At 31.7% G+C, this 25,606-nt stretch overlaps 1 protein-coding gene across 6 annotated transcripts in view; it reads left to right on the top strand.

The window, feature by feature from the left end:
* Nucleotides 1-2,869: 2,869 nt before the first annotated feature.
* LOC134686761 (uncharacterized) overlaps nt 2,870-25,606 on the top strand; it is a 46,070-nt gene continuing 23,333 nt past the window's right edge. For 3 of the 6 annotated variants that reach the window (XM_063546496.1, XM_063546497.1, XM_063546502.1), the window contains exon 1: nt 16,785-17,670. In XM_063546496.1, the coding sequence (XP_063402566.1) occupies nt 17,474-17,670 (197 nt within the window). In that variant the 5' untranslated portion in view covers nt 16,785-17,473. Of the gene's footprint in view, nt 3,192-14,319; nt 14,443-16,783; nt 17,671-17,915; nt 17,975-25,606 lie in introns of those variants that run through there. The other 3 variants (XM_063546499.1, XM_063546500.1, XM_063546501.1) reach the window with 3 other exon arrangements.

The following is a 25,606-nucleotide window of genomic DNA, read 5'->3' on the forward strand; positions in this document are numbered from 1 at the left end:
AGAACACATCATATGCAAGCATATTCTAAAACACCTTGATAAACACAGAGTCTTAACATCACTTAATCATGGATTTAGATCCGGCTATTCATGCGAAACACAACTGTTAGTCACCTTGCAAGACTTCATGAAAGCATTTGACGCCGGACTACAAACTGACATTGCAATCCTTGATTTTTCCAAAGCTTTTGACACTGTGCCACATAACAAGCTATTATCAAAAATGGAAGAATATGGAATCCGAGGACCACTTAACAACTGGCTAAATATGTTTCTTACACAGAGGAAGATGAAAGTTGTAGTAGAGGGGGAACAATCTGAAGAAGTAAAAGTGGACTCTGGAGTTCCACAGGGAACAGTACTTGGACCATTACTCTTCTTATGTCACATAAATGACCTCCCAGACACTGTCAAGTCATCAGTACGGCTGTTCGCCGATGACTGCCTACTGTATAGAACCATCAAAACAGAAAAAGACCACAAACTGCTGCAAGAAGACCTAGCAAACCTAGAAGATTGGGCAAATAAATGGGGTATGCGATTTAACGCTAAAAAATGCTACATCCTGAGCATCAAAAACAAAAGCCAGAGATTCTACTCACTCAACGGCCAGATACTCCAACAAGTTCAAAACAACCCATACCTAGGAGTGCAGATATCAGAAGACCTGAAGTGGAGCACACACATAACAAATGTTGCAAAAAAGGCAAGTTCAACCCTTGGCTTCCTCAGAAGGAATTTAAGATACTGCCCACAGGATGTAAGAAAACGGCTTACATTGCCTTAGTTAGATCAACAATGGAATATGCGGCAACAGTATGGGACCCCTACAGTATAATAGACGCAAACAAACTGGAGCGTATACAACGACAAGCAGCACGCTTTATAACAGGTGACTACAAAACCAGAGAAGATGGCTGCGTAACAGACATGCTCGCCAAACTGGAACTTCAAGAACTAAAAGCCAGACGCACTAGCCAAAATCTTATATTTTTGTACAAGGTGGTTGAGGGATTGGTACCTGCTATCGATCCAGACGACTTTTTAAAACCAGCCAGACCAAGACGAACCATCACAGCGAAAAAGTTTGAAAATTACCAGGCAACAAACATAGTGGAAAAACAAGTGAGGAACAATACTAGGTGCTTTGACATTCCCACCAGTAAAACTCAGCAATACTCCAACTCATTCTTTGTGTCCACAGTTATTAACTGGAACCATCTTGAGGACACTATTGTGCGCGAAACGAGCGTTGAGAGCTTTAAATCTGCTCTCACGAGACGTCAGTAAATCGACGGCGCCTTCACCCCGTTGTATTAACGCCAGAATTGGTAGCTACGACGTAACCATACAGATACAGATACAGATATATAGATTCTTACACTGTAACAAGTGTATTACGATATTTCTCCACTCGAGACAGTTAAATTTTATTATTTAAAGCGCGAGGCTTGCCGAGCCCTTTAAATAATAAAATTTAACTTTCGAGAGTGGAGAAATATCGTAATACACGAGTTATAGTGTCAGAATCTGTTTCTCTAATGCTTTTTATCGTTCTTTTTCAAAGATTTTCAGAAAATTGTGCTCTTTATAAGCGACGTCATCAGGCAAGGTCACCTTTTTTCATGACGTCACAATAGGAAAATTGAGAAGAAAACAAAACATTTTGACGTCATAATCAAATTTCGACTAATCATTTGCCGAGAACAGATTTTTCACTAGTGAGGAGAAATATTTTTCTCACACCGGTCAGGAAATGTGAAAAAAGCACAAAAATTAGAGAAACAGATTTACCTCCGGCATTTTCAGGTAAAGAGATGCGATTTTTTTTCTCAGTCTGAAACCGTGACGTGCTTGTAACCGTCCACAAGAACTTACAGTCTTCCGAAATTCAGTAATTCAGTACTTTGATTGCTTTTTATTTCCTGTATTTAAGCTGAGACTACTATAACATGTTATAGTCTCAGCCATGATTTAAGATCATTTAGGTCATTTTTGATTGGCCATTTTTATTTTTATTTTTCTCTTTTATTTTTTTATTCTCGAATCGTAAGCCCAATCCAGATCGTCATTTATAACACACTCATACTGACGATCATAAACTTAAAAGGACTAACGTAAATTGATTTAAATTACTATTTTTAAAATTCAACAAATCATTATGTTCGTCGCCCTTTCTGGGTCGTGGTTGTATAATATATCCATTTGAAATATTAACTTTATCACAGAATGTGCGCAGTTATTCTGTAAACATGTTCATTCCTGCGCATACGTAACCAAAACAATATGGCGGAAAATATTTTGATAGAAGTGCCTACCATGTGAAAGAAAGTGCTCTTTGTTAAAAGCTTGTCTTTCCAGTATACGAAAATACAAATTCTGTAGATAACACTATCTGAACAATTCCAAATGTCAAATATTTCGATATTTCGCAGTTGAGATGAAGTGAAGTGGTAAAAATATTGTATTTTCTGCAAATTCTGGTGCTGCGGAAAATGTGTTCCACACTGTTTCATCGTTAGCTGACATTTTTCGTTTGATATTTAACTTAGAGGAAACCTAGAGCAGACATGTTAGCAGGAGCATATTCGTATCCTTACAATGCCGTTATTGTCTAAAATTTTTATTTTTATTTTTTTATTCTCGAATCGTAAGCCCAATCCAGATCGTCATTTATAACACACTCATACTGACGATCATAAACTTAAAAGGACTAACGTAAATTGATTTAAATTACTATTTTTAAAATTCAACAAATCATTATGTTCGTCGCCCTTTCTGGGTCGTGGTTGTATAATATATCCATTTGAAATATTAACTTTATCACAGAATGTGCGCAGTTATTCTGTAAACATGTTCATTCCTGCGCATACGTAACCAAAACAATATGGCGGAAAATATTTTGATAGAAGTGCCTACCATGTGAAAGAAAGTGCTCTTTGTTAAAAGCTTGTCTTTCCAGTATACGAAAATACAAATTCTGTAGATAACACTATCTGAACAATTCCAAATGTCAAATATTTCGATATTTCGCAGTTGAGATGAAGTGAAGTGGTAAAAATATTGTATTTTCTGCAAATTCTGGTGCTGCGGAAAATGTGTTCCACACTGTTTCATCGTTAGCTGACATTTTTCGTTTGATATTTAACTTAGAGGAAACCTAGAGCAGACATGTTAGCAGGAGCATATTCGTATCCTTACAATGCCGTTATTGTCTAAAATTTTACAATTTCCCTGGATTCCAGGGTTGTCTCGTTCAATAATGCACCAGACCCAGTTTCAGGTTCACACCCCTTAATCTTATGAAGTTATGCATTTTATGAGATGGTTATAGTGAGGGTACATAACAAACAACGGTAAAAAATCTTGCCACATGATGTAAAGTTTTTTTATGCCCCACTTACGATGGTCAGGGATCTCCATGGATGAAAATTGAACCATGGAGGAACTTTCACCATTACAAACCGTTTCTACACTGTACAGTGTAGCGCGATCGGATGTATTTTATCCCTCCATACAAGGAATGGTGAACATGCTAATTCATTGCTTATTTAAATTATATTTATTTGAATTTTCATTATAGAATAAGAAGTACATGTAACAATATATTAATATATATTTTTCATGGACACTGTCAAATTCAGAACCCATTACCGGTATGGCTGATTTGCAGCAACAACAAAACGATTCTTACGGGTTATGTAAAAGGTTAAAGAGATTTGTAAAGCAAACGTTGACAAATGAAGAGGTTTTTAATGACTTTATCTGGCAAATTGATGCTGTACAACATGCATCTTTCGAGTCTGAATAGAAACCCGAAACGAGGATGTATCAATTTGATTGTAATCTACGAAATGAATTCGGAATTACGAAATATTTAAGTTTTTACTTTTAAACTTTTAAAAAAAAAGTAATTTTAAATTATCGTTACAGCAGTACTCAAGTTATTTGCGATGAAATAATATTTACTGTTTTGCGTCTTATTTTGTTCTTCTTAAAAAGGGGGATGCTGATTGCGTAAGTCAAAATAAAGCATGTGTTCGACTGGTTAAACTATTTTCTTTGTAACTGGATTATTAATTTATTTATTTAATCTAAATTATCATAATCATTTGCTGAAACTTAGTTGATTAATTTCGACAATTGGTCGTCTATCCTCAGATAGTATTCTCCTGTCTGGTTTGTTGATCTACCTGTACAAGCTCAGGTACAAGTGATTAGCGATCTTAATCAGGATATCCATCAGGCATTAGAACTGTATTGGATTATACCATAAAAAGCCTAAGGGTTATGCAATTACATGCATTTGATTATAATTGATAAAAAAAATGGCGTCTGGCTACAAAAAACGATGAAGTTTTGAACGATGGCGGTAGACAGTTTAACGATGGCGCAAGGCAATTTAACGATGGCGTGAGTCATTTGACGATGGCGCAAGACATTTGAACGATGGCGGGGCGCCATCGTTAAACAGGCCATGGAGATCCCTGGATGGTGAGGGGCATCATGTTTTCTGGCCTGTATGTTTGTCCGTTCGTACCGCTTCAGGTTTAAGTTTTTGGTCAAGGTAGTTTTTAATGAAGTTGAAGTCCAATCAACTTGAAACTTTGTACACATGTTCCTTATGATATGATCTTTCTGATATTAATGCCAAATAAGAGTTTTGATACCAATTTCACAGTCCACTGAACATGGAAAATGATAGTGCGAGTGGGGCATCCGTGTACTTGGGACGCATTCTTGTTTTTGTGTGTGACGAAATATGTTCACTTTCTACAAGACAATAAAGAAATGATTGTTTGAGACTTTGTAATTGCAACACAGATATTTTGACAAATCATGTTAAAGTTTTAACCAATTTGACAATGTTTGATGCTATAAACCGAAAAATGACTGTTTTATGCCTGACCGTAAAGGGCATTCCTTTCCTCTTAAATATGTACATTGTCTTAAGGGCATACAATACAGTTACAGGGAAGGTAATGACGTTGCTAACGTAATTTGTTATTTTCGCGACGTCAAACTGTGACATATCGGGAAAAGATTCATTTTTCGACTGATTTTTATCATTCAAACTTATTTAATTTGAAAACGAGTTCATGGACCCCTATTTTTCAAAAGGGCATTTGGTTTCATTTTGCAGGGAGATTATGAGACCCAAATTTAATAAAACTGTAAATAGAGGATTTTTTTAAATTGTGATAAACATGCAGTAAAAAATTACGTTTTTTCCTCAATTCATGAACATTTGATAAATATGAGTCATTTCTGAATAAAATAATGCATATTTTTTAAAGGTATTTATAAAATACAGAAACTACCGATTATTTAACAAAAAAACATTTGTTTTTATCTCTTATAACGAAAAAGTTATGTCTTTCTTTCGAAAAAGAAATTTCGGCCACAAATCTGAATTTCGAGCAAATATATATACAAAATTTCGACCTCATTTTACGCAAAAAGTAGCACATGAAGGTATATTTTTTATCACATATTTGATTTAATCAAGTCATTGAAAGTGTGTTTTGAATAAAAATTTAATCATGAGTTAGTATTATTACTATACAAATTATTACTATAATATGAAAACAATAAGTTCTAAATAAAGTGGTATTTAAAAAAAATGGTTTTGAACTACGTGAATATATTTTGTTGATATGAATTATGTATTCATTATCATGATGATCAAAGGTCTAGTCATTCGTTTCTATGACATTTTAAGATCTGACAAAAGAAATCAAACCAGTCACAATGACATTGTTATGACATAAAGAAAAGGGCTACATACATATTTAAATGTATGTACATGACAAAGCACAATGAAGGTTCCATTGAACATCTTGACCCTCTTCCTCATTCTTGTTAAATCCATACATTATCTACCTACTTTTATTTCACTTTGCACCAGAGACATATAATACAATAAATGTGTTTGTATACAACAAAGATAGTTTTAATTATGATATGAGGCAGGCATTACCTGTAAAAGAGGAAAAAGTATAAATTATTGTTTTTAATTCAGACATATTTTATTTTCAAAATCTGTCAAAAAAGAAAACCGAAATACCGTAACATTTCTGATTTTGGTTCTTTAGTAAGGGATTTTAGTTGTGACATTATTTAAGCTATGACGTCATATACAATGTGAACAGAGAAGTGACAAGTGCAATCATCAGGTAACGTTTTATCAAATCAAAGAATTATTAAAAATGAAATTGGTATTGTGCTCCTTTCTATATTTAAGTAGACTGATAAATATATATTTTACTCGGTCTCATGACAAACTAGACCTGAAAAAGGTAGTGAATTTCTGTGCAAATGCTTGATAATTAAAAAGTCTAAAAAAAGTTTATGTTTTTAGTTCAATAGTAAAATGTAGACATGGCCATGGTCATGTGATGGTAGAATGATTTTTTTTTAGGGAAGTTTTTTATTTTATTTTATTTTCTACCATAATAGGAGAGAGACTTCGTCCCCTTATAACTACAATGTATCATGTGATGATTTTCTTGCAGCTAAATGTGACATCAATTAATCTACAGTTCTGATAAAATTTCTATAAGGAACAATTTGGTGTGACCCGGCCAACCAACCAAGATGGCCGCCATGGCTAAAAATAGAACATAGGGGTAAAATGCAGTTTTTGGCTTATAACTCAAAAACCAAAGCATTTAGAGCAATCTAACATGAGGAAAAATTGTTTATCAGGTCAAGATCTATGTGCCCTGAAATTTTCAGACGAATCGGACAACCTGTTGTTGGGTTGCTGCCCCTGAATTGGTAATTTTTAGGAAATTTTGCTGTTTTTGGTTATTATCTTGAATATTATTATAGATAGAGGTAAACTGTAGACAGCAATAATGTTCAGCAAAGTAAGATCTACAAATAAGTCAACATGACTGAAATGGTCAGTTGACCCCTTTAGGAGTTATTGCCCTTTATAGTCAATTTTTAACCATTTTTCGTAAATCTTAGGAATCTTTTACAAAAATCTTCTCCTCTGAAACTACTGGGCATATTTAAACCAAACCTGGCCACAATCATCATTGGGGTATCTAGTTTTAAAAAAATGTCCGGTGACCCACCAACCAACTAAGATGGTCGCCAGAGCTAAAAATAGAACATAGGGATAAAATGCAGTTTTTGGCTTAGAGGAAATCTGACAAGATGTAAAATTGATTATCAGTTCAAGATCTATCTGCCCAGAAATTTTCAGATGAATCCGACAACCTGTTGTTGGGTTGCTGCACCAGAATTAGTAATTTTAAGGAAATTTTGCTGTTTTTGGTTATTATCTTAAATATTATTATAGATAGAGATAAACTGTAAACAGCAATAATGTTCAGCAAAGTAAGATTTACAAATAAGTCAACATGACTGAAACATACCTGCCAACTTTTGAAAATGCCCATGGTGGTTTTAGCGTGCCACAAAAATTTCAAAGGTTACAATTCTTTGCAACGACTATTTTGCATGTGATGTTTTGTGGTCTAGAAAAAGTGTCATATTTGTAAGATGAGCTAACATGCCTTTTTCTTAAGTTTATTTGCATGATTCTAGCTATTATATCAGCAGAAAATATGAACTAGCTATAAGACCAGGAATTATTTTCATGTTTAAGGATACTAAATAGTTGTTGACTTTTCCAATTTAAAATTATACACAAAGAAGGACCTTTATCGGGTTGGGAACAGCACCTAGGGATACCCCCTCAATGTTAGGACATAAAAAAACACTTTTTAAGTACAAACGAGCACACATTCATATTACATGTATTATTTGAAGGAACTTTTTCCAAAGAACTATACATCTTATGATCTATCTAGTATTATATGGTCAACACATGTCCAATAATTTTGATATGTTCTTGGCCTTATATCTTTTTTATTATTCATAATAATTGGACTCTTCATTTAGAAAAGCTGTTCCAAATATAATGGTTAAGTGATTCCTCATGTTGATGTTTTGGGGAGAGGGGTCCATGTGAAAAATAATGAATAGTAGATTATACTTTAAATGATTTGGTAATTGAATTGAATACATAAATAAATTTATGTCACAGCAAGTGTAATGTCAATAAATAAGTGAATAAACTACTATTTATTATCTTCATGGTAGTACTTCATCATTCAACTTTGTCAATCAGCCATGCTTTTATTTTAATTCTGTGTAAGAACCTCCATGCAGTTGAAAAATCCTTTGCCATGTTCACGATTTTACAATTCTGACCAACAAACAGAGGAATACAACACAAGTTCAATAGCTAGCATGTTAAAATAATCTTGAGAGAAAATGTTTTTGATTGGCTGATTGATTTGATCATGAGAAACCTACAATGTGATTGGCTGAACACGATTGTCCTCCATTGGACACAGTTCAAAATCGGGAACAACAATATTTTTCGTGTAGATTTTCATCGAATCGTGTTTAAGAGGGTTTTTCAGAAACACGATCGTGCAATCGTGACAAAGGGTCAAAATCGTGTAGTACACGCCTAAATCGTGAAAGTTGGCAGGTATGCTGAAATGGTCAATTGACCCCTTTAGGAGTTATTGCCCTTTATAGTCAATTTTTAACCATTTTTCAAATAACTCTTAATAATCTTTTACAAAAATCATCTCCTCTGAAACTACTGGGCCAAGTTCATTATAGATAAAGATAATTGTAAGCAGCAAGAATGTTCAGTAAAGTAAGATGTACAAAAATGTACAAACACATCACCATCACCAAAACACAATTTTGTCATGAATCCATCTGCATCCTTTGTTTGATATTCACATAGACCAAGGTGAGCGACACAGGCTCTTTAGAGCCTCTAGTTCCTGTCATGCTTGAAGATATTGACTTCATATTTGCAACAAATGTACATGTACAATGTATATAGTTTACACCATGACAAATTATATATAGATAAAATTTAAAGAAAAAGAAGATGTAGGGACTTATATTTATTAAGATATCCTTAGACTGTCCATTTTGGAAGTGCAGGATATATAAGTATGAAGCCATGTCGTCGGTCAGAATAACAATAAAACATCTCACTGGATGATTCAGAACATATTTGCAGTTATTTGTTGTGTGTGCAGTCACTTTAAATACTGATACATGTACAATATAAAGTTGGCTTTATGCCTTTCATACATTGTTTATAACATTTCTTTTTTTTTGTAAATAATACATAGCCATTTGTGGAACAATGACAATGTATTGATTGGTAGCATGTGACTCAGGTTTTATGCCCTATAGCATGTTGAGTGGTTTAAATTTTGAGGAAGTGGTGATTTATGATGGAAATTCATGTCTTCCCATTTTAAAATAAGATTGAGAATGGAAAAGGTTGCTAGGAAAATAATGCCCCATCCTATTCACCTGCAGATTTTACATTTACACTATATTCTTATCATTGTAGAACTCTGAACAAATGTGTGACCAGAATCTCCATGGTCCAGCTTAAGTGCAATGGTTTGCCTTTAAAGTGTGTTTTTGATCACACTGAAATTCATTGTACGATGGTTTATATTAAATTTGTTTCAATATTTTTCTGTTCACAGGTCGGTGAAGAAGTGGATGAATTTTTGTTTCTTTTTTTTAAGTAAATCTACAATGTACAGTATTGTTTTATTTATTTAACTAAGTCTTGATAGATAGCTATATATATAATAGTCATTCATTGCATTTCCAAATATAACTGTAAATTACGTTAAGTAGTTGACTATGAACGTTGTACAAATGTTGTAAAACATTGTTGGCCTTGATTTACTACATTAAACGTGTTACATTAAATTTAAAAGTATAATTTATTATAAATGAGGATATTGACTACCTTCTATATTTGTCAAAATTTTAAATGAATGGTTGGTGCATGTGTAGAGTTCAGTAAAAGACATGGCTTTTTTGCATAAATTGAAAAGTTTATGTATACTACAATTTTGAGTTACTTCCCTTTAGCTGTCATATAGCCTGTCTAATTTGACAATTTAGATTTTAAGGCATTTAGATTTTAGTTGTTGCTCTATATAATATATATGGGTAATTCATTCAAATGTTGGATCACAGTTGTTTTAAAAATGAATTTAATGCCAGTGGTCCAAAAGGTTTCTATAAATTAAAATATATTAATCAGTTCATTATTACAGTCTTTAGTTAGAGGAGATATCCAAAGCTTTTTGTAGTCAACACAGTCAATTAGACTTCAGTGTCTATGTTTTTTGAAGAATTTTGGTATTTTGGTAAATTGTAGACAGTGTACATTTTATTGAATGTACCTAAAATTACTGTTAACGTCTTTGCCAACAATTTTAACCATTATTCATCATGAAGGTACGAAGAACCTCATTTTGAAACATGTACATGTAGTCTGCACTTTTATGAAAAACTCATATATAAATGTATAATAGAAACAAAGCTTTCGAGGTCATACACATTTTGTTTTAATCTTAATTGTTAATCACAATTTTTACTTAAGTGTATAAATATGTATGTACAAATGTATACATCAATTAATGCATATATAAATAAATAGTTGTGAAAAAACAAAAATTAATAAACCAAGGCCAGTTAGCTTTATAACTAAATTACAACAGCATAAAGTATTGGCTTTCAAGCGTTAATTTATGAAAATGGTTAATTTGTAGCATTGTTGAAAAATTAATTAGCTGTCAAATCGTCAAAGTCTCATTTGAAATATGAAAAGAACATGTCAGCTGAGTTTAAAAATATATTGACATGAATTTATTTATCTAAAAATTGTGTCATGGTTAAATGGTTTTATAAAGATTGTTTTAATTCAATATTTTATTCATAAACTTTAAAGACTTGAATACTATTATTGTTGTTTATAATTGTATGCACCCTCACTTTAGTTTGAATTTGAAAAAGTATGGCTTGTAAAGAAGTAATTTTTCACATATTTACATTTGCAAGTCAATTACTTCAAGTGTATACATGTACAAGTCACTAAGTATATTAGCATGTACTTTGAAAAAATATATATTCTCTGCTTTTGAATTTTGAATGACAATGTAAAAATAGGGAGATGTTACGTATGATTAATTGGCAAATAGAGAACTATCCACCAAATACATAGGAAGTGAATGTACATTTTTGTAAGCAACTATTGGCAACCATGACAGTCTTTAACAATGTGAAAATAAACACAGCATACTATATAAGGCACCAACATGGAAAAATTTGAAAACAGTTCAATCGAGAAATTTAACAGACTAATTTATATCAAAACAATTTACGAAAAAAAAAATATGACAGATACAATCATAAACTTACAACAACGACTGAACTACAGACTCCTTATTCCGATGGAGTTAAACATGTCTGTGAGTGCTCAATTCTCCCCCTAACCCGAGAGAGTTGTGTTACAGCACAATGTAAGAACAAACTTTAAAAATTAGATGAGAATAGCTAAACTCATCAGATTCATGCCTACATTTCTTGTTGGATACTTTTGAATAGCTTTAATAGAACCTAAAAAAGAAAAAGAAAAATAATGTAAGTTTTTGCCCTTGGTAAGACAAAAATATGTGCAGCTTGGGGAAAGCTGTTTCTTTTTAATAAGTTAAATTAATCAATGTTTCTATTACGTAGACATTGAACTGTTCCACCACTATCACTATCGTAATATCTCATATATTGAGTGGGAAATTCTAGATCTTATGTCATGACCGCTTCATGCCCAGTTACACAAAAATTTAGTTCATATTTTATTAATTACATTTACATTTTGTATTCTGTTGGAATAATTGATTAATTAAAATTTTAAATTAAAAATATTTTTATGGTCATGTTGAAATACTTGCAGATTTTAAATCATGAATTTCATTATTATTTAGTAACAAAGAATTCTGTTCAATTTCCAATAGAGAATTTTAGACCAAAGATTGGTAAGGGTTACAATTCATATGTTGCTTAATCAACTTTCCTGAATGAATTATATAATGTTCATGGACTTTCAATGTAAAAATTCACTGCAAAATCTATTCTTCTTGGACATGTTGGAAACTTTTCTTTTATTTGCAGGTGCTATACATGTTGGAAACTTTTGTGTTTGAATTTATACCACAAACATATGGTCATTTTCTTTGCCCTAAAAATATAAATATTTTCATGAAATTGAAGACAAAAGATTGGGTCATAAGGTTCTTTGAAAATGTTTCCATAGCCATTTTGAATGTAAATAATGACTTGTGATGTTTTCAATTCTGATAATTTTACTGTAAAAAATATTGTTTTTTATACAACAGCAAAGTTTGAAACATTTCGTCGTATATTGCTATCACGTTGGTGTCGTTGTCGTCGGCGTCCGAATACTTTTAGTTTTTCGCACTCTAACTTTAGTTTAAGTTAATAGAAATCTATGAAATTTTGACTCAAGGTTTATGACCACAAAAGAAAGGTTGGGATTGATTTTGGGAGTTTAGGTCCCAACAGTTTAGGTATTAGGGGCCAAAAAAGGGCCCAAATAAGCATTATTCTTGGTTTTCGCACAATAACTTTAGTTTAAGTAAATAGAAATCAATAAAATTTAAACACAAGGTTTATGACCACAAAAGAAAGGTTGGGATTGATTTTGGGAGTTTTGGTCCCAACGGAATAAGGGGCCCAAAGGGTCCTAAATTAAACATTGTTTGATTTCATCAAAATTGAATAATTGGGGTTCTTTGATATGCCGAATCTAATGTAGATTCTTAACTTTTGGTCCCGTTTTCAAATTGGTCTACATTAAGGTCCAAAGGGTCCAAAATTAAACTTAGTTTGATTTTGACAAAAAATGAATCAGTTGGGTTCTTTGATATGCTGAATCTAAAAATGTACTTAGATTCTTGATTATTGGCCCAGTTTTCAAGTTGGTCCAAATCGAGGTTCAAAATTAAACTTTGTTTGATTTCATCAAAAATTGAATAAATGGGGTTCTTTGATATGCCTAATCTAACTGTGTATGAAGATTCTTCATTTTTGGTCCTGTTTTCAAATTGGTCTTCATTAAAGTCCAAAGGGTCCAAAATTAAACTTAGTTTGATTTTAACAAAAATTGAAATCTTGGGGTTCTTTGATATGCTGAATCCAAACATGTACTTAGATTTTTGATTATGGGCCCAGTTTTCAAGTTGGTCCAAATCAGGAACTAAAATTATTATATTAAGTATTGTGCAATAGCAAGTCTTTTCAATTGCACAGTATTGCGCAATGGCAAGAAATATCTAATTGCACAATATTGTGAAATAGCAAATTTTTTTTAATTAGAGTTACATGTATCTTTCTTTGTCCAGAATAGTAAGCAAGAAATATCTAATTGCACAATATTTTGCAATAGCAAGATTTTTTTTTAATTGGAGTTATCTTTCTTTGTCCAGAATCAATTTAAATCTTTGTTATATACAATATACAATGTATATTCACTTTTTACTACCAACTGATAAATTAAAATAATCTTTACCATTCTGTGATAACAAGCAGTTTTTTTTTACATCTTACTATTTTATGATGTATTTAAATGAGTAGTTATTGTTGCAAACTCCATTAGAAATTTTAATTGAGATTAGTTTTGGAATAAGGGAAAGGGGGATGTGATTAAAAAAATTGGGTTCAATTTTTCTCATTTGAAATTTCATAAATAAAAAGAAAATTTCTTTTTTCTTCAAACGTTTTTTTGAGAGGATTAATATTCAACAGCATAGTGAATTGCTCTAAGAGAAAACAAAATTTTTAAGTTCATTAGAACACATTCATTCTGTGTCAGAAACCTATGCTGTGTCAACTATTTAATCACAATCCAAATTTAGAGCTGAATCCAGCTTGAATGTTGTGTCCATACTTGCCCCAACCGTTCAGGGTTCAACCTCTGCGGTCGTATAAAGCTACGCCCTGCAGAGCATCTGGTTTTAAACTAGGTCAGTAGGCAAGAAAAAAACAAAATTTAAAATACAGATTTTTAAAAATATTCATTATAATTTCTTATTTCTGTAAACAGATATCAGTGACTTAAAAAAGTTCTTATAAGGGGAAGTAACTCAATAAATACATGTACATTTTGTAGCATGCAGTTGTCTATCAATCTATATCAAAATTATACCTAGTTACCAAACACACTTAAGATAACATTACCTGGGAAGCTGATCAAGGACTAGTTACATAATTTGAAAATAGCACATTTCCAAGATTAAGTGACATTGGAATCAGATTTCATTGGAAGTATCAGATAAGGGGAAATTACTTAGTTTTATCATTCTTTAAAATAGATACATATGATTATTTTTAACCATGCTCATGATCAACTTTTATCTTATTTCCTTAACTAATGACCAGTAAAACTTTTCGTCAGATTGAACAGCAACAGGTAGAACACCTGAAACAGATGGCAGTCAATGGGGAAGACGATGCTCTGTCAAGAGCTAAAAAGTTACAAAACGAAACAAACCGCCGACGAAAGTAAGTACTGACCTGTGATTTTTTTTAGAAGATTTAAGGTGATTCTATATATAGCTTTGATAATAAAGCACAGGTAAGTATGATGAAACCAATTGCCACTGTTCTCCTTAATAGGGCCTACACCATGGGGAAAACACTGAATTGCATGTAAAATATTTGATGAACATGATAATAGTAATTTCAAGTCATTGGCTGAATGGGGCACAAAAATGGATTTTTTTTTAATATGGGGTTCCATTCTAAATATATATAGTCTAAGGACACCATGGAAAGTTCAAATGATTTAAAAAGAAAGAAAAATGAGGCAGTCCCCGGGTTCCATCAATGAATTCATGTCTATTTGATTTTGTGGTATTTGGAAAACTTAAAAGCATAAATAACAGACTTAAAAAAATATTAAATGTTCATTGATTTTGTCTTTATCTGTTTCACAATATGAGGCAAAATAAATATAAAGATTATCAGTTATCAAAACAGTAGTCTGTTCAATATTGAGTCATTATCCCATTAAGTTGTTAGTTACACAATGAAACTGTCATATTTGTCTTGAAGGTATTATTTTGTTACCTATTGTCTTTTTATTCTGAATTAGTTTTCTGTTTTGATCACTGGTGCTGTAAAAATAGTTACACAGTTCAATTGAGGTTATGTACATGTGTGCGGTGAACAAGCATTTACAGTTGTAAATTGAAGTGATACTAATTATTCATACGATTTTTGTGTGCATATAATACAATGTAATATATACAAATGTATATGGCCATGCATACAATTTAGATTTCATCTGTATAAATTTACAAAAGAGTTTACATTCATTTTACAAATACATGTATCAGCTCACAGTATGGTTTGTATGGATGGAATGTATAAAAATTAATATTTTAAAAGACTAGATGTAATTTTGTTACCGTATGATTTGGAATTCAGTAGACTCCTTGTTAGAAAATCAATATCTAGTAGTGGTATACATGTACATCATAGCATGTATTAATATGTAAATGATATTTTGTATGCAGATATATTTCCATTTGAACACTCTCTTTTCCATGGAGACTTATTTTTGGGGTCCTCCCCTTGAGACACAGTCTATTGACCTTGAATATTTTGCATTTTACATTTTAAAAGTTGGTATTAAATCAGTTCTAGATTAAAAGTATGTTTGTATATGGCACTTTGAAATTAGCACTAGACCCACAGGACTTTGTACATGTCTTGTAAAAAATATATTTGTTCCTGTTGATTTTAGTTAGTTATGTTAAACATTCCTAAGACAAATTAAATTATATGACTGTATAAGGAACGACATCAAAAGTTCAATGTAGGATAAAAAACTTAATTCACATGTTTTTTTCACTGACCCCCCAATGATTTACCAATAGGGAAATATGTATAGATTGATTTTAGATATACAAAACTTGCAGAATTTTAACCCCCCACCAACAAACTAATACATCAATCTTTTGATGTCGTCCCTAAAGTGAATAGATTTTACAGTAAAATTATAAAGGTCAACTTATGATAAAGAAGATATCAGTTGCAAAATACATTACATCTTTTAAATTTATGTCACAAAAATACATGTACTATGGCATACATCATATTTTAAAAGAAAATTTTATGCATGCTTTCTTTTTTACAAAATTTTTATAATTGATATAGAGAATTATAAATTTTCTTGCTCAACGCAAGCAAATAAAATAGTACAATTAACTCAAAGGTCTAAATTTAAATAGAATGGTTAAAATAACATTCAAACTATTTAATTAATAACATTTCAACACATTGTTATTTCAAATCAGATTTTGAGATCAATATGTTTGACAAGAGATCACAGAATATTACATGTAAAATTGGTCTTTGTAATGCTTTTGTCTGGTTGTATAATACATAGATTCAAACATCGGATAAAAGAACATTTTATTAGAAGAATGAAATATGAAGTCTACAAATTTATTTGATATGGAGTATATAAAAGAGGGATTATATTCACTGAAAGAAATCAATTTTGCTCCGACAGTGATAACGTGAATAGGGTGAATTAGCGTTATTGTTCGGTAGAAAATAGGATTTAAACGTACGTTGTTTTTATGATGCATTTAACATCAGTAGATACCAAGACCTTTTAAAAGTCTCTTAGTAAAGCTGGGCTAGGGGAAATGTATTAATCAGTGACGGGAAGTCTACATGGAGTTATTAACTGTCAAAATGGGCAGGATTAATGGATTTCAATTATTAACTAATACAGTTCAGGATTAATAAAGTGCTTGTTTAAAAACGTGCTGATTAGAATAGAAATTTGAGAGGTAAAGAAAGTTGAGATTAAGTTCAATTTAATCCTGACGTCTTGGATGATATATTGTACTTCAATAACAGTCATAAACTTGTTCAGCTCTTGTGTCACAGGTTTGAAGAATTTTGTTGGATTTTTGATAAACTTGCTTCAATTCTGATGTCATCAAGTGTAAATTGTAATTTGTCCAATCCATGGTATGAATGAAAAAGTTAAAGTGAAGTTAATAGCAAGAAAAGATACCTTCAGAAACAGCTTGGAATTTAATTTTGATGCAATAAGACTTGATAAAATAACTTAAAAATATGTTGAGGAATTTCTAATGTGCTTTGGAATATATCTGCATTGTTCAATTAGTCTCTAGGAATACAGAATTTTTTTAATTTTATTTCTGACAACTTTTTGGAGTCATCTACATGCATGTCTATCCTCTAAGTGTCTGCTTTAATTGACAACAATTGTTTTGGATTTTAGAAATGATAAAAAAAGTTCCAAATTATTTGTGGATTTATTGAGGAATAATTGCTGTTTCATGGAAACAGGATTTTGTGACAAGATTTTTGTCCATACATGTCTGTTACAGCATAGGAAATTTGGAATTTGTTGAACATGTAAAGTAAAACACAATTTGTGGCTCACCTATGCTAATGAAATCAATGCTACATATTTTTGTGATCCATGTTTGGTGATTAGGTTGTTAATATTCTCTTCTGGTGTCGTCAATCACATCAAAAATCAATTATGAATAATAACGGATATGTGAAAATAAGATTTCCGAAGTGTATAAACGAGATGATGGAAAAGAGCGATCAGAAAATGCGAATGCATTTAAGTTTGACGGATACAACTGGAGTTCCGATCCAACATAACTTGACTAATCTGATAAAAAGTGTGGGATTTATAGAAAGGTTACCAGAGTATTCTAGTCATATCTTAAGGTAATAAACACGTTTGTTTCTAAGAAATATATAATATTGTGTTTTTTTTTTTTTCATAAGAATAAATTAGTCATTTTAACGGTAAAAAGGTATTGGTTCTGAGAAATCATTATCCTGTTATTTAATTGTTATAGTACATTGGAAATTCGAATTATAATTAGATGCAGCCTTTTAGATTTTTTTAATTGATAACTTTATAGTGAACAGAGAAAGTCAAAATGTTAAGTACAGAGCTACATGTACATGTATATAGCTGGCTAATGGTTTCTAATGAAAACAGTGAATATTTTCAGTACCATTACAAGTAAGTGTTATCATTTTCTACAAATGTTTTTTTTTATGAAAGCACTATACAATGATGATGAAGATGTATTTTATATGTTCAAGTGTACAGGCCACCTTCCCTTGATGTTGCCTACCCATGCTTTTTGGGTTGGTAGTTATTTATATTTCATTTTTATTTATTTTTTGGGGGGGCCTGGGGGGGCAAGAACATAAATTACAGGTTTTACTCTTAAATTTTTTTCAGAGTAGGTAAAAATCTTTTTAAAAAATTGAACCTATTATACTGCTTTATTTTATTTTATTTTTATTTTATTTTTATTTTTTTTGGGGGGAGGGGCTAGACTGCTTTTAGAGGGTAGGTAGACAAATGCAACATCAGACAATTCAATTCTTATTATGGCCTTAAGCTGCAGGAATTGTCATAATTGTATGAGGATCATTGATGAAAGACATTTCACATATGAAGTTTAAAGAATTTAGATACTGAACGAAATATATAATTTTACATTATATTTGTTTAATAATATACATGTTAGTTCTTAAAAATAGCTTGAAAATTGACAGGAGAGTAAAATATAATCAATTATAAAACCATGAATGATAATAATTGATTGGTCTTGGATTATAGTTATCTCATTGTCATTCATATTTTTCCATAGAAAATCAGGACACATTGTCTTCTGTTTACAAATATATCTATTACTGTGTATTTACTAATTTAATTTGACTTATTTAACATGCATTAAATCTTAATCTGCTGTCAGATTAACAATTATGAAATTAAGCCAAGTAAATTAAGTCAAGCATGTCTTTATATTGTTGGATAAGAAAGGGGACAAACAGGATTATATAAATAATCTAATATAAAATGGTATTGTGCATTTTGTAAAACATATCCTGTTCAGGCTTTTTTAGATTGGAAAATTCTGATTGAGTTCTGTGAAAAAGGGATTCATTGCTAAAAAAATATTCTTGGAAGCTGTTTTTATTTCCAGTCTAAGAATTTGCTATAGAAAAAATAAAAACCATGAAGAAAAATAATTTAAAACCTTATAGTACTCAACTTTTTTTGATTGAATCTAGTAAATTGTTCAATCATGTAGTTCAAAATTATAGGGGCAGTAACTCTTTTATAAACATGCTATGTGATTTTCTAAATTTATATAATTTCTCGTGTACAGTGGTCTTAATGGCTTATAAATCCATCTTTGTTTTTGTGTCGAAAAAAATGTGTCAGCAATTCTACGGCATGATTTCCATATTTTGATGATAACTATTGGAATATCACACTGATGTGCAGTATATGAAGATTTGTTAAAGTGATCAAAGTTTTAAAATAATTTATGGACAAAAAGACATAACTATAATGACTCTGATACATGTAGATCTCCTCATTTTATACTTTTTTCTTGGTTCACAATCTTTGTTTACAATTTAGTTGTCAAAATTAATTGTAACTATCATTGAATTCGATTTAAATCTTGTCAACATAGTGACAATCTTTTAAATTTTAGTCCTTATCTGGAAAGAGTTATATTATTAATATGCGTAACAGTTTAAAACATGTGATCTTCAGATTTGAAGTAGAAATATTTAAATCATCCATATCCTTTTATCAGAATTATTGTTTAAAGTGTTAAATAAAATACACTCATGTTTATAGTGATGATATCTGTATAATAAACCTGTAAAACTTTAAACACTACAAAGCTTATCTTCAACATAAATCTAAACTGTCGTCTGCTGGGTGTGATATACTCAACCTTATATGGTGCATTTCTATTGTCATTTCAAAGAGTTGCATATTCTTTGTTCTTTGTCCTCAAAGTAGCAGTAAGGGTTGAAAAGGCCAAGGATTGTTAGGAGTTAAGTTGTTATCCAAAACTGTTGTGCAGTCAGATTTGAGAATATTTTTTCTCAGCTGGTTTAAACATACAATGCATACAATAGTAGAGGGTGGCAAAGGGTTATTTTCGTGCAACATGTTTTGCTATTTTCAATTCTTGTGCAGCCGTGAAATAGTTTCATTATTTACCATGTTTCGTGAAATCAGTAAAAATATCAAAGTGCAAGACATTTTTAATTGTTCGTTCATCGTGAAATGGCAATTTTCCGTGCAGATGTAACCCCCTTATAGTATGCTCCGCATAGTAGTTTTGAATTGTAAAAATGTATGCGTTATAATTTACCAGCTCAATCCTTGTTATTGATGGTAATTAATATAAGTATTAATATTGGATTGCTGTCGCATTGCATATATCTTTTACTCATTTCTATTGAAGATTCATTTACCTAGAATGTAGACCTCTGTACCGTAGTTAATACAGTACTAACGTGTACATGATGTATTTAGAGTTTTAGACCAGAGTTTGTCTACTCCTTGGTTATACAGTAATTTACACTTCACAGTCTTCACTGTTCCAATATTCCTATAACTTAAAAGTAAACTGTTTATATAAGATGGTTATATTGTGACAGATCTGACATGATGTATAGGTTTAAAATTTAGATAAGTATGATAAGATGTACATTATAAAGGAAAGGAAAGTGTTCATTTATTTAATGATTCAGAAATGAATCTTTTAAAAAACTAGGGAAGAACGTGTTTATTTATTTCATAAATTAGACAACACACCACTAGAAGCCCGATTTCAGTCTGAAACGGCCATTTTGGTCTGATCACATCTTGATTGACTGAATTTACCGCTAGAGAAATTCGTCCAGATATTTCAGATCGTTTAGTCGCCGTTCAGATCGATAGCCTCATCAGGTAAATCAGTTCGTTAAGGCGTATCAAGACGGAAAAGACTGAATCATCTAGCGGGTTGTTTAGACCCGTTAAGACCGTGTCAGACCAAAACAGACCATGGATACAAAGTTACGTCAAGATGTTGTCAGACCGTGTCCAGTCGTGTTCAGATTTTAATCATTTGGACACAAAACGAGTGAAACTTTCCCATTGTTTATCAGGGGTTGCTCCCCTTTTAAAAATAAAATAAAAGTTAGAAAGAAGACGGTTTATGTTAACTGAAAGTCTACCACGTCCCTTTAATCATGTTAATTAAATAAAAAAAATATTCAATTTGATTTCTTACTACATCCTATTTAACATGTTTTGTATATATTTTAAAAAATAGCTCAAAGTCATACTGCTGAACAAACCGCCGCGAAATGACTAAAAAAAATTCAACAGATTGCCGCAATAACATTTATTTATTGAATGTAAGCACCTGAACCTTTATATTAAAGGTTTACAAGTGATTACAATACATGTTTTTGCAAATACAGACTGTCGTGGGTGGTGAAAAATTTGTCATGTTGACGCAATAGATCATTTTTACACCCGTATTAAATAATTACGGATGTCGGCCGTGAACACACAGGCACTTGTCTCAGAAAATAAATTTCCTAAATACCTTATAATAATAAGGTATATAGGATTTTTTTTTTCTGAGACAAGTGCCTGTGCGTGAACACTTGAAAACGCGTAATCTTAATAATTATGTTTAATTAAATTTAAGATGTAACATTTTTTTAATATTGTAAATGAATGCATTCATTTAACTTTTAATGTTGGCTATATAAATTGCATTTGAGTGAGGCAGGGAAAAATATATATATATAACTAGAATCTATGTCTTTTCTCGTTTTCCGTTTACTGTCATGCCATTGTCCGTTCATTTTTGCAAGACTCATGCGTTTGACTTTCCATCTTTATTTTTCACTTAGTCTATAATTCGAGAGCCTTTTATAAAAAAAATATTACACACCAGAAGACTTTGTTAAAAGATAAAGTTTGAATATTATAGCAGAAAAAGGCCAGTGTACCTGAAGTACATTTGAAGACCAGGTTATATATATTACATGAATACAGCATAATAAAGCTGGTTTAATTTGAATTACTATCCATTAGGGACATTTTCTGACGATAATTAATCAAATCTGACAAGTTTGATTAAAAACGGAAAATAAGCCCGTAAACGATTTAACGTTACCGTACCCTCTTTACTTGTCGCATGTCGGCATCTTCAAATGGCAAATTTATTTTACACAAATTCGTTGACATGCCATGATGGTAGATGGACACTACAGCACAATATAAGCTGAGCTGGAAATTACAATTGGTGAGTAGAAATGAATAATATTTTAAAACATGCCTATCAGACATGAGAATAATCATTGATCCGGCCAAGAAATTGAAGGAAAGATGTTTACATTTGTTACATTTGTGCATACAGGTATGAATTGACTTTCTAATACACCACATTCTTGTACAGTAACTTGTTCAAAGGCAAAGTAAGAATTTGGGCTTGTAAAAAAAAATATTCCTGTGATTGGACCCCCCCCCCTTTTTGGAAGATCAATGCATGATTTGAAAAAGGTACATATAAACTATGGTTTAAATCCTCCCTTTTAAAAAGGGCTGGATACACACCTGTTTATTGCCTAAACCATTGTGTGTATTCACAATGGTTTGGTTGGGGGGGGAGGGGGCCTATTACCAGACCTAACCCCCTGATGGAGTAACCCTAGTCCAAATAATTACGACGTCTGGCAAGGCTATTTTATTTTTTTTCTGAGACGCCTTCCTAGGACGTTGTAGGAAGCCGTCCCAGAAAAAAATTTAAATAGCCTTGCCAAACGTCATAATTATTTGGACTAGAGTCAGTGATATTGGTTGCCTTAAATTAGTGGAGATTAAAGGCTTTTTCCCCTGGAGAAAAATCCCAATTTGAAAAAAAAATGGCTTAAAATTATTCCCAAAAAGACAACTTTTTTCCCAAACAGTGCAGTCTCAGCAGTAATTGTGCATGAAAACACACTGAAAAACACTCATTTAAACAATTTCTTGCCTAAAATGACTATATGTGCACACGGAGAGTCTATTTATTTATCATCACTCACAAAATGGGGTCTTATTTTAAAGCAGAGTTTGACTCTTGAAAATGGGTCTGTAAATTAAAGTTTCAGTCAAATTCATGGTTTATTTTAAATTTCCCAATTTGATGAAAACGAATCACATTTTCCCAATAAAAATGGGTAGAGGTAGTTTTGAAAAAAGCCAACAATATCACTGAGAGTAACCCTACATATTCATATTTATTGTATGTTTAATAATGTATTGATAACTGTCACCTCCTAAAATTTGCATGAAATATCTGTCACTGGATTTTTTTATAACTCATAACCAACCAATCTTCACATGTATGTTACAATGATGATGCACCTATTTATATAGCCACTGGTGGGTGATGTACAATAATTATAATTTATCACATATTTGTTATGAATACCTTCAAGGCTTGGGTTTGCATATGCAATAACCTCTAAATTGCCGGGGGCAAAAAAAAGAGTATATTGATATTGTGCCCTGATTCCAAATGATGTGACAGCATTGCGTCCTTAACGACAATTTTTTACACTTTTGTGATAAGAAATTTAAGATAATTTTCCAGGCATGTTTCATTAAATTGCAGGCGCGGATCCAGAGGGGGGTTCAAGGGGTTGGAACCCTTTCTCTTTTTGAGGATCAATGCATTTGAATTGGGACGTGTAATTTGAACCCCCCTTTTTCCTGGTTTTCAAAATGGCTGGACTCTCCCCTGAATTGTTATCAATGATTTGTTTTGCTCTAAATTTTGTAGAACTTAAATATAACAGGTTATAATCTATGCATACCATTGCTTTGTCATGTATGTAGTAATATTCTACAAATTCTATTTTGAAATAAAAAAGTATTATTAAAAGAATTTGTTGAATTATTATTACTACAAATATCACAAATCAAATACATGTAGTTACTGTAAATTCAGAAATTATTGCTTGCAAATTATTGCGAATTTTTCATTTTAGACTTAAATGCGATTTTAATTTTTACGATTTTGTGAAAAATCCTGTTTAATTCATATAAAATATCACAAAATGTGCGTTTAAGTTATTGTGTTTACAACTCAGTCGCATTTTTCGCAATAATAAAAACCTCACATTAATTTCTGAATTGACAGTAGTATATAAAATAGTATTAATGCTATTGACTTATTTAATTTTATACATGTTATAGAAGTCGCATGTAATACAAGTTATAAATACTTAATTCTTAATGTAAATTTTTTTTGTAGATAAGATATCACATTGGTTTGAGCATGATTCCCAGCAAGATTATGAAGGGGCATATATATCATATATACATAGGAAATATATACTAGTAGTGTCACTAGATTACTCCCATACGGTACCTCACCTCTGTAGCTGTAAATTGTGAAACGGTGGATTCATTCATAATTTTGAGTTACTTATTGCAATTGGAAATAACGTTGATAAAGCTAACAGCATTATGCCATGATGTTGATGGGATGTTCTGATTGGACAAAAAGGAAATTGTGAATTGAACAAATAGCAAACTTGAAATTCATAGGAAAAAAAGTAGGAAATTGGAATAATGAAAATTCATAGTTTCAGTGATTATCTTACAATCATCATGATCATTGTCAATACTACAAGTGCATCATCATGATCATGTATATCTGAATTCACCTTGGATAATTATACATTTAAAATAAGAATTTGGATATAATAAGAATTTCTGTGCTGGCGTTGCTACTGTTGGCTTCATGTACCACCAGCTGGGAGTGTTAAACCTTTTTGACCTTTCGTGAGGGTCTGTCACGGTCTGTCACAATTGGTTAGTGTCATATATGCATGATTATGGAAGTTTCACCAACCTAGACAAGCTTTACAGCCCTGGCACGGTTGTTGGTTGCACTTAGAGTCAAATGACAGCTTGCTGTATACATTTGTAGTTCAAATAGTCTGAATGAATCTACATGTATGGTGACATTGAATCTTCTAAATTACTGTTCATTCTGAAACTGGCATTTTATACTAGTACATGTAGTAGTCGAACATATTAAACAATACATGTACTTCAAAGTATCAATTTATTTTGTCTCGCCTTACATGAAAGTCATGAAAGTTAGTTGTATATATGCAAGAAATATGTATTACAGTCTTGGGGTGATGATGTAAGCTATTTTTAATAGAGCTTTACATTTATAAAAGCTAAAAGAGCTGGTTCAGGGAATGAGTGTAAAATATACTGTTACATTTTATTACATGTAATTGGATACATTTTATTGTATATGAGTACCTTGCAAGGTCTACTTGTCTATCAGGTTAGGTTGACCTGACCTTAATTTTATTTCATGGATAATCTAAGTGATTTAGGTTATTTCAGTTTAATACAATGTTAACATGGTTAGGTTTGTTTCTCAGATACTTCGTAATGAAATTAGAGACTGGAAATGGGGAATGTGCCAATAAGACAACAACCTGACTACAGAGCAGACAACAGCAGAAGGTCATCAATGTTTGAATTGTTTCTCAGAAGCTGTAAGCTACATTTTACATGTTGGAAACAAACATAATTTTTGTTTTGCCTGAAGGAGATATGGTATCAGGGGTGAATCCAGCCATTTAAAAAAGGGGGAGTTCCCAACCCAAGACAAAAGGGGGGGGGGGGGTTCCAACTATATGTCCCCATTCCATGATCGTCCAAAAACGGGGGGTTCCAACCCCCTGAACCCTCCCCCTTGATCCACCACTGGGTATGAATTTTGATGAGACGACTTGCATTACTTAAGTTATAAACCAT

The sequence above is a fragment of the Mytilus trossulus genome, chromosome 10, assembly GCF_036588685.1.
Source record: "Mytilus trossulus isolate FHL-02 chromosome 10, PNRI_Mtr1.1.1.hap1, whole genome shotgun sequence".
Taxonomy (NCBI): Eukaryota; Metazoa; Mollusca; class Bivalvia; order Mytilida; family Mytilidae; genus Mytilus; species Mytilus trossulus.